The sequence below is a fragment of the Nycticebus coucang genome, chromosome 15, assembly GCF_027406575.1.
Source record: "Nycticebus coucang isolate mNycCou1 chromosome 15, mNycCou1.pri, whole genome shotgun sequence".
In the NCBI taxonomy this organism is placed as follows: domain Eukaryota; kingdom Metazoa; phylum Chordata; class Mammalia; order Primates; family Lorisidae; genus Nycticebus; species Nycticebus coucang.
The window spans coordinates 16772821-16786024 of NC_069794.1; the positions used below are offsets into that span (position 1 = coordinate 16772821).

The 13204-nt window shown below is 44.2% G+C and overlaps 1 protein-coding gene across 4 annotated transcripts in view; it reads left to right on the forward strand.

Moving 5' to 3' along the window:
* ABCC4 (ATP binding cassette subfamily C member 4) overlaps nt 1-13204 on the forward strand; it is a 242767-nt gene that overhangs the window by 172292 nt on the left and 57271 nt on the right. For 3 of the 4 annotated variants that reach the window (XM_053564121.1, XM_053564118.1, XM_053564119.1), the window contains exons 21-26: nt 864-1014; nt 1734-1805; nt 6961-7080; nt 8335-8445; nt 9398-9498; nt 10806-10997. In XM_053564121.1, coding sequence (XP_053420096.1) covers nt 864-1014; nt 1734-1805; nt 6961-7080; nt 8335-8445; nt 9398-9498; nt 10806-10997 — 747 coding nt within the window. The remainder of the gene's footprint in view (nt 1-863; nt 1015-1733; nt 1806-6960; nt 7081-8334; nt 8446-9397; nt 9499-10805; nt 10998-13204) is intronic. The other variant, XM_053564120.1, reaches the window with a different exon arrangement.

Genomic DNA, 13204 nt, shown 5'->3' on the forward strand with positions numbered 1-13204 from the left:
CTGAAAAAATGAGAAGTTTTACCCTGACAACCAAAGTTTGGCCATATACTAGGCGCTTGCTTAAATCTAATGGCCAGAAATGGGGACTCCCCAGCTCCGTCACTAATGCTGTGTGATCTCCAAGTTACTTTTCCTCCCCGTGTGTCTCAGCCTCTCCATATGTGAAATGAGATAATAATACTACTGCATAGGGGGGTTGTGAGGTTGAAATGAGTTGGTACATGTAGTATCTTTAATATACATCTAGATACACGTTCCTTGGTCAGTGTTAACAGCAGGTAGAAATCAAGATCAAGGTCTCCCCATCTCCAATGGTGAAGACTTAAATTATTGCCTTCTCTTTTGAGCACTGAATTTGCAATGAGCCACGTCTTCCTCCTACATATTGCTGAGGCTTGTAGACTCCTCATCTGTGATACCTGCTCACTTATTTCCCTGGTAGCATCTACTACCTCATGAGAGATTCAAGTCCTGCTGGGAGTCTCAGCTTTCTTGCCCATTAAGTATGGGGCTAGTGCCTCCACAGAAATGATCCCTAAAAAGTTCTTATCATAGGGTGGCGCCTGTGGCTCAAAGGAGTAGGGCTCCGGCCCCATATGCCAGAGGTGGCAGGTTCAAACCCAGCCCCAGCCAAAAACTGCAAAAAAAAAAAAAATTCTTATCATAGTGTTTGTACATGGCACACATGTGATAAATATCTTCAGGACCACTTATACTTTGGCTATTTCTTCAGATGGAACAGCATTCCTTGCTATTCAACATCTTTCGAGGAAGACAGCATAATTCTAACAAAACAACTTGTTAAGGTATTTTTGGAAAGAATTCTTGATGAGGAGGTCCTGTGTCTACTTTTGCGATTTCAGATATTTCTTCAAATGGTTGGTGTGATTGCCATGTCTGTGGCCGTGATTCCTTGGATGGCAATACCTTTGGTTCCTCTTGGCATCGCTTTCATTTTTCTTCGGCAGTATTTCTTAGAAACATCAAGAGATGTCAAACGCCTGGAATCTGCAAGTGAGTATGGAGATTCTTAGGTTGGTGGCAATGCCAGCTGGCTTCCATTCATGCCATCATTAGAAAGATCCCCCTGAAATTCTGCAGGCTCTATCTTCCAAAATTTCTCTGATAGTAGCTAATTGAGTATTTTGGCTCCCATGAGTCAGTGTGGCCCCTGGGGCATGCCAGGTGCAACTTTACAGTTTAGAGCTAAGAAGGAGTGAAGGGCGTATGAAGGAGAGTAATGTGAACACTGGGGAGGTGTTTTGTTCATGGCATCCTTCTTTACACAAAGCAGGCACTTGACAGCATTTTTTCAGAGAAATAGAGTACTTCATTATATTGGAACTAAAGGGAAATGATCAAGATAGGTTGCTGTCCTTGAAGGTGCTAGAAAAGGAAAAAAATGTTTACAGACAGGAAATGAAGGGTCAGAAGTACACTTATTTCAGAAGCAATATACACAAGAACCTCCATAGCTGACAACCTCCGTACATCAACCACCTCCTTAAGTTGACCACATGTGCGTATCAGTCCAGCAGGCCTAGCTCCTTATGTTAACCACCTCTGTATGTTGACCAGTTTGTTATAGTCTCTTGGGTAGTCAACTTACAGAGGTTCTACTGTATTTGGGAAATATATTACTTTTGTGCACTGAAAAAATGGCTAATTAATTGCAGTCATTAAATGTTTTGACTAGGAAAGGGTTGTTGTTATCTGTTCCCCTTTATTATCAGTGGTACTTGGTGGAATTTTACATTCTGAAGTCACCCTCCATCCCACAGGCTGTTCATCTCCTTCAGAGAGAGGTGAGTTTGCATTGCATTTAGTCTGTTACTCTATTTGACCTCCTAGTTTCTGGATAATGGGGAAAACATTTTATGATTAATCACTCTATTCCACATGTAATCACAGAGGATGAAATTATCTACAGTTCATCTCATTATGAAGCCCACATTAACATATTATTACCGAAACAAAAAAATCATGAGGAGAGTAGAATTGTTATTTAAATAAATAAATAAATAAATAACAGGGCGGTGCCTATAGCTCAAAGGAGTAGGGCGCCAGCCCCATATGCTGGAGGTGGTGGGTTCAAACTCAGCCCTGGCCCCAAACTGAAAAAAACAAAAAATAAAAAACCAGAGAGGACAAGAGCCAAAAAGTAAAGAAGGAAGATGCTTGTATCAGAAAACTTGTGGACAATTACTGCAAATGAATACCTGCTCAGGTTTCTGGAAGCCAAGCCATGAAAGGAAACATATTTAGTCCCGTGGTTCTTTCAGTATCTACTTTGTGGGAAATAAGTTTATTGCTGTGGCATGGATTTGTTTCTTTTTCTCCAATAAACTCTGAAGAAGTATTTATTATAGGCGTCTACATAAAGGAGAGTAGTGGCAGTTTCAGAAAAAATTTTTCCAGTCCTCATGGGAGCTAGCTAAACTTCCGTTGGGTTTGGTTTGTGAGGTCTTCCAGCAGGAAGGGGAAATAGCGAGATCCCCTCTGATGACCTGATGTGTTATAGGGAAGGTGGAGCAAACTGATCAGGGTTGCTGGGAAACCTTCCTTCATGTGTTCTGTTGGTACCAGCCTGTTTCCTATGTAAACAAGTCAACAGACATCTTATTGTTCAGGATCACTCATGAAATGAGTTCTTCAGTCATTTTAGAAAGGAGGGTGCATTCAAGGAAGGGTCCAGAAGGAGCACCTTGGTGTAGATTTTTGTGTGTAAAAGGGCCACTTCCCATGCATTAAGGCTTTTTTCCAGAAGCAGTGTAAGAGTTCCTCTCTTGAATCCTAGCACATCTAAAGCTTGAGAATATTTTTTTTTTCTTTTTTGAGATAGTTCAAGCTGTCGCCTGGGTATAGTACTGTGGCATCATAGCTCGCAGCAACCTCTAACTCTTGGGCTCAAGCGATGCTCTTGCGTCATTTTTTCTATTTTTAGTAGAGACAGGGTCTCGCTTTTGCTCAGACTGGTCTCAAACTCATGAGCCCAAGCTATCCACCTGCCTCAGCCTCCCAGAGTGCTGGGATTACAGGTGTGAGCCACCGTGCCCAGCCCTTGAGAACATTTCGATCTGGAAATTCTAACAACTTTGTCGTGGTTCCTGTGGAACATGTTCCTGCACCCTGGTTGCTATAACAATAACTTCAATGTGGATATTACCCTTTCCATGTCCCCAGGTAGCCAAATTTGGTGGCCAGTTAATTAGAACTCTGTTGTATCCTTCTGGGTGGTATATTTGTACCTTAAATCTGTGATCCCCACCCCTGGGCTGCAGACCAGTACTAGTTCACTGCCTGTTAGGGACTGGGGCACCCAGCGGCAGGTGAGCAGCTGAGGAGCAGGCAAAGCTTTGTCTATATTCACAGCCGCTCCCCACCACTCACATCGCTGCCTGAGCTCTGCCTTCATCAGATCGGCAGCAGCATTGGATTCTCAGGGGAGCAGGAACCCTACTGTAGAGTGTACATACACCCGGGGTATAGGTTGTGCGTTCACGGTGAGAGTCTCATGCCTGATCTGAGGCGGAGCTGAGGCTAGCACTGGGCAGTGCCAGCCAATTCAGGTTATCACTACAGAGACGTTTGACGGCACAGAGACTATAATAAATCAGTTGCGTGCAGACTCATACCAAAACCGTCCCCCTCTTTACCCTTCACCCTCCCCTTGTCCATGGAAAACTTGTCTTCCATGAAACCAGCTCCTGGTGCCAAAAAGGTCGGGGGCTGCTGCCATGAGTAACAATTCCTCTGTGTTTCCAAGCTGCAGTTGATCATGCCTCTTTGATCCACTACTGGAGTGACCAACAAAGAGAAAGATGTCTGATCACTATGGGGAGAAGTCGCAATCCTACCTTATCCTGGTGCTTTAAACGCCTACTGAAGCCTTGCTGCCGAGCTACCTATAGAATCATAGACAGTTGGTTGGTGCCTGTGGCTTAAGGAGTAGGGCGCCAGCCCCATATACTGGAGGTGGAGGGTTCAATCCCGACCCTGGCAAGAAAAAATGGAAAAAAAAAAGAAAAAGAACCATAGACATTTAAGGAATCTTTTATTTTTTTTTTTAAGGACACAGGGGCTTGCTCTGTCACCCAGGCTGGAGTACAGTGGCATGATTATAACCAACCATGTAACCTCAAAGTATTGAGCTCAAGTGATCTTCCTGTTCTGGCCTTCCGAAGCACCACAGTTATAGGTGTTAAGTCAGGGTGCCAACCTCATTTAAGAAATCTTAACCAGGCACCCATAGCACAGTGGTTATGGCGCCAGGCATTGTGGTGGGCGCCTGTAGTCCCAGCTACTTGGGAGGCTGAGGTAAGAGAATTGCTTAAGCCCAAGTGTTTGAGGTTGCTCTGAGCTATGACACCACGGCACTCTACCAAGGGCGACATAATGAGACTCTGTCTCACAAAATAAACAAACAAAATAAAAGCATAGTTCTTATTTGGGCGATGCGTGTGGCTCAGTGGGTAGGGTGCCAGCCCTATATACCAAGGGTGGCAGGTTCAAACCCAGCACTGGCCAAACTGCAACAACAACAAAAAATAGTAGGGCATTGTGGCAGGCACCTGTAATCCCAGCTGACCCTGCCCTGAAACTTAGCCAGAGATAACAGTGGCGACTTGAGTCTCCTGATAAGGAAAACAAGTGACAATAGCCAAGCTGTAGAACTTCCTTCAAGAACTCTGCCTGATGATCCTCACATCTCCTTTCACAGTTGCATTGTCTGTGATAAAAGTGTTTATGGCATGAAACTGCCCTGCTGGGAGTGAGAACATAGTTCTAGTGAGTTTCCAGAGCTGTTTGGAGCTGACTCTTGGTACAGGTGATGGGGCCTGGAGTTTTCTGGGGTTGTCCCTGGAAGCACACTGTTTCTAAGTCCAGAGCAGGGTGGAGTATCTGCTGTGATGTGTGAATTAAAGGCCTGTGCAGAGCTCGCGGGCTTTCTTGTTGGGAGCATGAGATCAGGCCTTTCACTGCGTTCCTGCCGTCTCAGAAGTGCAAAGTCGAAGCTAAAGTAACTAGTAAGAAACCATTACTGAGGCCAGGTGGGATGGTTCACGCCTGTAATCTTAGCACTCTGGGAGGCTGAGGTGGGCGGATTACCTGAGCTCAGGAGTTCAAGACAAGCCTGAGCTAGAGAAGATCCCGTCTCTAAAAGTAGCCCAACATTGTGGTGGACACCTTCTTCAAGAGAATCACTTGAGCCCAAAAGTTGAGGGTTGCTGTGAGCTACGATGCCATGGCAGTCTACCAGGGGAACAAAGTGAGACTGTCTTAAAAAAGAAAGAAAGAAAGAAACGGTTACTGAGTGAACTGCAGAGAGAGGGTGGTGTGGGTGCCGCAGGAAGACCACCAGCATGCAGCCGGGCATGCAGAGCCACTCTAGAGCGGCTGAATTGGATACAAGGGAAATGTCAGGTTGTGTCCTGGTGGTGAATTTGCACTCAGGGAAGGTCCTGTTTCTTAAAGCAGTGTCATAGGACAGAATTAGTCTCCCAGGTCAGACATCCTACTGATGGAAGAGCCCCAAGGAGGGGAGATGGTCAGTGGGCCCACAGCACAGGCTTGTTCCTCACCCCGGGGCTTCCCACCGTCTTGGAAGCCCAGGATGTCCTGCGTGGCTGCTGGCCTTCTCCTTGTTTGTGGTACTGGGTATGATGAAGCTGTTTCTCCGGACTCCAGCGCCCGCGAACGTGTGCACAGTGAGCACATCCACACTGACCCAGTGTCGCACCCAGGGGCCGGACTAAGCTAATAAGTTGGAGGTTTTCCCCTGGTCTTCTCATTCCCCTCTGTTACTTTATCAAACATAAACAGCCTCCTATAAGATAATCTTCCCTTCTCCCAAATCCTCAGTGGTTTGCTAATCAGTCTTCTCTGAGAGTCGCACAAAGTGACACATCAGCATTTCCTACTCACATCCCCAGTTACTCACCTGGGTGAGAATGTTAAAGACGATATGCTGGGTCAGCTGCTCCCAGTGTGGCCCTTCCTTGGGATATACCCTCTGTCATGGTGGAGACTGACACCTCAGGGCCCATCCCAGCCCTGCACATCTCCCTGATCCACAAGAGGGATGTACGCCAGGTGGTCCTAAAACAGTGTGCTCAAAACAAATGACCAAGCATGGGACATCAGGCGTCAGCCAAAACAGAGTTACATAAAAGAGCCTTCTTAATTCTATGAGGTCGTTGAAGCCACTGATGCCACAGATGGCATTTGCCACAGTCACCTGCAAACATCAGGACAAGTTTTCAGCAAGGCGGTTATAAAAACATCTGTTGGTTCGTGGAGCTGAAGTCTGCACCATTCAAAGGTGTCTTGACTGGGCAGGTCCTGAGAGCACAAAAGCAGTGCCATGGCAGGTGTAGGTGATCTTATGGGACTTCTTGAACAAGTGTGCACACCAGAGTCCCTTGGATGCAGGGAGGTGACCACTTGTCCGTTCAGCTCACTTACCGAGCACTGCCCGTGCCAGGTGCTATTCTAGTTACTGGGCTGCAACGGCTGCATCCCAGCCCCTTAGGAATTAATCACCTAAGATGGGGACAGACACATGAACGGCTAATTAGAATTCAATATGGTGAGTACTCTAACAATTATTTTTAAAAATGCTACTGGCTCGAAAATCATTGAGGAATTATTTGTGCCCTAAGAGATGTCAGGTAAGAATATGGAGGGGAGGACCTTGAAGGATCAGTCATCAAAAAGAGAATTATAACTAGATCCGAATTTGAACAACAATCTAACAGAGACTTTCATTTCCAGGTCCTAAAAGTGCAATGTGGTTTGATGATGAGTTTGAGGTTAGACAGTCAAGGTTCCCTCCAGGCCCCTGGGAACATTTTTCTCAAAACACAAAACCCTAGGAAGCCGTGGCAGGAAGTATACCGCAGAGCTTGGAGGCCTCACTGAGCTCGTTCTGTTTTCTCTCTTGTCTGTCTCCTTCTGCAGCACGGAGTCCGGTGTTTTCCCACCTATCGTCTTCTCTCCAGGGGCTCTGGATCATTCGGGCATACAAAGCTGAAGAGAGGCTTCAGGAGCTGTTTGATGCACATCAGGATTTACACTCAGGTACCATTTCTGCACATGCTTTCATAGGCCAGCACCTGTGCTCTCCTGCTTCCTTCCTGCTGACTGGCTCGTGTGGTCCTGCCATCACTGCCCCCTGTCGCTTTCGGTCTCTTCCTGACAGGGAGTCAGCAAACCTTTCTTGCAAAATGCCACCTGGTACATGTTTTAACCTGTGTGTGCAATGTCGTCTGTGTTACAGCTATTCACCGTTGCTGTTGTAGCACCAAAACAGGCATAGATGATACACCAGCATGTGGCCATGGCTGTGTTCTAATAAAACTTTACTTATAATAGCAGGTGACAGCCCATCGGCTATAGTTTGTTGAGCCTTGCTTTAGAGCAGTGTTTTTCAACCTTTTGTATCTCACAGAACGTTTGAACCTCTAAGTTAAACTTCTGCAGCACACTTAAATTATGTTCATCCAAAAATAGAGTTAAAAAAGGAATATATTTATTGTGCTTTGAACTTCTTTCAAACATAATTTAATTAACGATCTTTAGAAATTTTCACTGCACACCTATGAGCCTCTTATAGCACACCACTGTGCCATGGAACTCTGGTTGAAAATCTTTACTTTGGAGCATACAGGTGGCAGAGGAAATCAACACCCCAATGGTCAGATCTGCCACCCACTTAATGTCCATTATTCTTGGCACTTGTAAAGGCTTTTTTCCTTTTGGAAACTTGGGAATTTTTTCTAAATCTACAAATCTCTGGCCCATCTTTTTAATTCAATATTTATTGTATTTTGGTGATGACATGACACTTTAAAATCACATGCAGACCTGTTAATGAGGTAGTTATTTAGATTTCGCCCCTAAGCAGTTTCTTCTGTGTGCAGGGCCCTTTAGTATGGACAGAAGGTGGTGAAAGTAAATTGGAAGCTAAACTCTTTGCAGTTGGAGAATTGGGAGCAGTCAGCTCTGTGAGTGGGTGAACTTCACAGTAATGCCCAGGACCTTGAAGAGATGCACTTATGAGAGCGTTGCCGTGTTGCTTCTCACGATCCTGTTTGGGTGTACAGCCTCCGTGTTGCACATCAAATGCATCTTTCCTCAGAGCACGGCACTGTCCTCCATGTGCCGTGCATCGCCTTTGTATCGCTCAGCTCTCTGGAATCTGCCGTGTGCTTGGGTGTGCAACTTTGCTGTCCTACTCTGTAGCTCAATGGAGTAGAATACTCCCTTATGTTCAGTGCAGTTAACGTGGTTTTTGTATTTATTCATCCTGCTTATTATGGTTCACAAATTCAGAGGCTTGGTTCTTATTTCTGACAACATCCCGATGGTTCGCCGTGCGTTTGGATGCCATCTGTACCATTTTTGTGATCGCTCTTGCCTTTGGCTGTCTGCTTCTGGCAAAAAGTAAGTACATGTGAATAACTGTGTGTGGTGTGATCACACCACACATAGACTATAGCTGGGTTCACAGTTATTAAATTCACCCACCTGTAGCCACTTTGTCTGGTATTATGTGAATATACTGTTTGGCTCTACTGCAGCATATTTATTGTTTTTCAGTTTGGCTATGATTCAGCAGTGTGACCCATTTAAAAGAGTCATTTGGATCTTGCTGAGTTAATTTCATCTTTCTCTGAGTGGATTGAACTATGCTCAAATCATATTCTGAGCATTTCTGGTGGTGGCTGGGAATTGTTTGCTGTTAAGTATTTTGTCCATCTTAGGGCTTTGAGATTTACCTTTTGGATTACTTAGATCTGTTGGTTGTAGTTACCTGGTGCATTAGGTTGAGAAAGAGTCTCAGCAAGAAAGGGCATTATCATTACCAGCACAGGGTACCAGATAACACAGGTGCTGTTGTGCGTGGCATGAATTCCCCGTCCCCAACTCTTCCATAGTAATAACACTGAATTACCATATTTAATGATGGAACAATGAGAGTAGCATTTTAATCGTAAAAATAATTGGCTCTTAGGACCTATTGCCTTGTTTTTAGTGGTTTCCAGCTGTGGTTGCATTGGGTAGAATGTGGAATTACATCACAGTCTTTGAAACCATAATGACGATTGTCTGAATAATGACATTAGTCTTCGTGTATCTTATACTGTTATTGTAAGTGTACTTTTATCTTAATTGGCATTCGTAAGCTCAATAATCTTTCTGAATTTACAATTGCTATTTTTTCATTGCATCATGATTTAAACCAACAGAAAGTAAAAGTATAATTCTTACTCTCATTATATGCAAAGTATTGGCGGGACCAATCATTATGGTGGGACCCTCTGGGTGGTGTGTTGGAGGGAGCAGGCTCAGGCTTGGAATGAGGCTGACTTTTTTTCCTTTCTTCTTCCTTTAGCTTTGGATGCTGGGCAGGTTGGCTTGGTGTTGTCCTATGCCCTCACCCTCACGGGGATGTTCCAGTGGGGTGTTAGACAAAGCGCTGAACTTGAGAATATGGTAACGTTTATCTTAAGATTCTTAGCCCTTTCAAGTCTCTTTGCTGCTGAATGCATAAAAGCGATTCCTATGTAATATATTAAATTGGTATTTTTAGATCGTAGCTAACAGTTCTTTAAGATCCTTCCTCCATCTGTTTAAAGTTAATGTAACATAAAATATATACATCTTCTTCTCAGCCTTGTGTGTGCTATGTCAGCAGGTTTCATATTCCTCACAAGCTGTCCTCAAATGTAATAAATGTCTCTGTAGGAGGGAGGTTCTGAAATTCTAGAGAGGATATGAGCTAATTTCTTAGAGGCTTTTTATTTTTGTCTCTTAAGGGGTATTTCCTCATTCCTGGTAAAAGTGGAATTCAGTATTTTGAGGTTGTTTGTTTAATTAGTAAACAAGCTCCCTCCCAGTTTTATCTTTTATTCTCTTAAGTGATGAACGGAAGGCAGGAGGCTGTCCTGGTAGGGCAAGCCCCATTTTGGAGTGTTCTAGTCCTAGGCATCAGGTTATGGCTGTGTAGGACGGCGTCATCAGCACTTTAAATATTTGTAAAGGGAGAAGAACAATGAAACTGAAATCTTTGTAGTTTACTTTTCTCATAGAGCAGAAGGTTATAGTAAGGTTTGCTGACCTTCCAATTTATGTATTTGTTTATTTGAGATGGAGTCTCATTCTATCACCCCAAGTAGAGTACAGTGTGATCATCACAGGTCACAGCAACCTCAGATTCCTGAGCTCAAGCGATCCTCCTGACCCAGCCTCCCAAGTAGCTGGGACTACAGGAACAGGCCACCACACTTGGCTTATTTTTCTATTTTTAGTGGAGACAGACTCTCCTTGCTCAGGCTGTTCTTAAACTCCTGAGCTTAAGCGATCCTCTCACCTCAGCCTCCCAGAGGGCTAGGATTATAGGTGTGAGCCACCGCACCCAGTCCCAAATTGACTGGTGTATATAGCAGGTGGCCTTTCTATAACAAAAGATTTTGATCGGTGGCTGTAAGTATGTCTTTCTTTCACAAAGTCTTTGCCTTTTATTCAGATGTGAAAAGTGGATAAATGAAATCCAAACATTCATTTCTGTAATGCTTTTAGTTTTAATGTAATGTTGAGAGAAGTAGCTGTATGTGAGCGTGTAATACAGTGAGAATAAATTAAGTCTTAAGCAGTCTCCTCCTCCTCTCCTTTGGGATGTAAAGACCTGAGTTTTTCTTAACCAGCTGGGTACAAAAGGTGACCATTTCATTGACAGTCTCTTAACATTCATAAACGAGACCATCCATTACTAACCTATATGGGTGCCCTATCTCTTTCAGATGATTTCTGTAGAAAGGGTTATTGAATATACAAATCTTGAAAAAGAAGCACCTTGGGAAACCCAGAAACGCCCGCCCGCATCCTGGCCCCATGAAGGCACGATCATCTTTGATAATGTTAACTTCATGTACAGTTTAGACGGGCCTGTGGTACTCAAGCACCTGACAGCCCTCATCAAATCACAGGAAAAGGTTCGTTTCAACCATCTTGCCTCTTTAACACGTCAGCTAAAATTCAGGACCATATCTGCTCGTTTGCTTTCTTATGGGCACATCAGGGGGATTTTCTGTTCTTCTGGAGATGCAAATTAGATTAGTGATAATGTAAATAAATCTGTCCTGGCTAATGACCGTGGAATGTGGGTGCCATAATTTCTTTATTCATGCTGTGAGCTGGTGGTTAGTGTCCCCTGGACTCCAGGGCTAGAATTTGTCCTGACCCACAATACTGCATCTGACAGCTATTCATGGTATGCCCGAGAGGTCAGTCCTGGCTCCTCATCCCTAACACTGCCATGTCTAGTTGTATCAACCCTTTCTTCGTTGTATTTCCCAAGTCTGTCTCTTCTGCATTGCAGCAGCTTCCATTCTAGCCCTTCTCCTCCTCCATCCTTGGCCCGTTACTTAGTCACTTAGTCTTTCTCGTCTGACTTTAACCTACACTCCCCTTTTGTTCACCTCCCCTTCCACTGCAGACTATTTATTTCTGCTAACTCCTACCCTTCCACTGCAGACTATTTATTTCTGCTAACTCCTACCCTTCCACTGCAGACTATTTATTTCTGCTAACTCCTACCCTTCCACTGCAGACTGATTATTTCTGCTAACTCCTACCCTTCCACTGCAGACTATTTATTTCTGCTAGGTCCTACCCTTCCACTGCAGACTATTTATTTCTGCTAGGTCCTACCCTTCCACTGCAGACTATTTATTTCTGCTAACTCCTACCCTTCCACTGCAGACTGTTTATTTCTGCTAACTCCTTCCCTTCCACTGCAGACTATTTATTTCTGCTAACTCCTACCCTTCCACTGCAGACTGTTTATTTCTGCTAACTCCTACCCTTCCACTGCAGACTATTTATTTCTGCTAACTCCTACCCTTCCACTGCAGACTGTTTATTTCTGCTAACTCCTACCCTTCCACTGCAGACTATTTATTTCTGCTAGCTCCTACCCTTCCACTGCAGACTATTTATTTCTGCTAGGTCCTACCCTTCCACTGCAGACTATTTATTTCTGCTAACTCCTACCCTTCCACTGCAGACTATTTATTTCTGCTAGGCCCTACCCTTCCACTGCAGACTATTTATTTCTGCTAACTCCTACCCTTCCACTGCAGACTATTTATTTCTGCTAACTCCTACCCTTCCACTGTAGACTATTTATTTCTGCTAACTCCTACCCTAACACTGTAGACTATTTATTTCTGCTAGGTCCTACCCTTCCACTGCAGACTATTTATTTCTGCTAGGTCCTACCCTTCCACTGCAGACTATTTATTTCTGCTAACTCCTACCCTTCCACTGCAGACTGTTTATTTCTGCTAACTCCTTCCCTTCCACTGCAGACTATTTATTTCTGCTAACTCCTACCCTTCCACTGCAGACTGTTTATTTCTGCTAGGCCCTACCCTTCCACTGCAGACTATTTATTTCTGCTAACTCCTACCCTTCCACTGCAGACTATTTATTTCTGCTAACTCCTACCCTTCCACTGTAGACTATTTATTTCTGCTAACTCCTACCCTAACACTGTATAGACTATTTATTTCTGCTAGGTCCTGCCCTTCCACTGCAGACTATTTATTTCTGCTAGCTCCTACCCTTCCACTGCAGACTATTTATTTCTGCTAACTCCTACCCTTCCACTGCAGACTATTTATTTCTGCTAGCTCCTACCCTAACACTGTAGACTATTTATTTCTGCTAACTCCTACCCTTCCACTGCAGACTATTTATTTCTGCTAGCTCCTACCCTAACACTGTAGACTATTTATTTCTGCTAACTCCTACCCTTCCACTGCAGACTATTTATTTCTGCTAGCTCCTATCCTAACACTGTAGACTATTTATTTCTGCTAGGTCCTACCCTTCCACTGCAGCCTATTTATTTCTGCTAGCTCCTACCCTAACACTGTAGACTATTTATTTCTGCTAACTCCTACCCTTCCACTGCAGACTATTTATTTCTGCTAGCTCCTACCCTTCCACTGCAGACTATTTATTTCTGCTAGCTCCTACCCTTCCACTGCAGACTATTTTTTTCTGCTAGGTCCTACCCTTCCACTGCAGACTATTTATTTCTGCTAACTCCTACCCTTCCACTGCAGACTATTTATTTCTGCTAGGTCCTACCTTTCCACTGCAGACTATTTATTTCTGCTAACTCCTACACTTC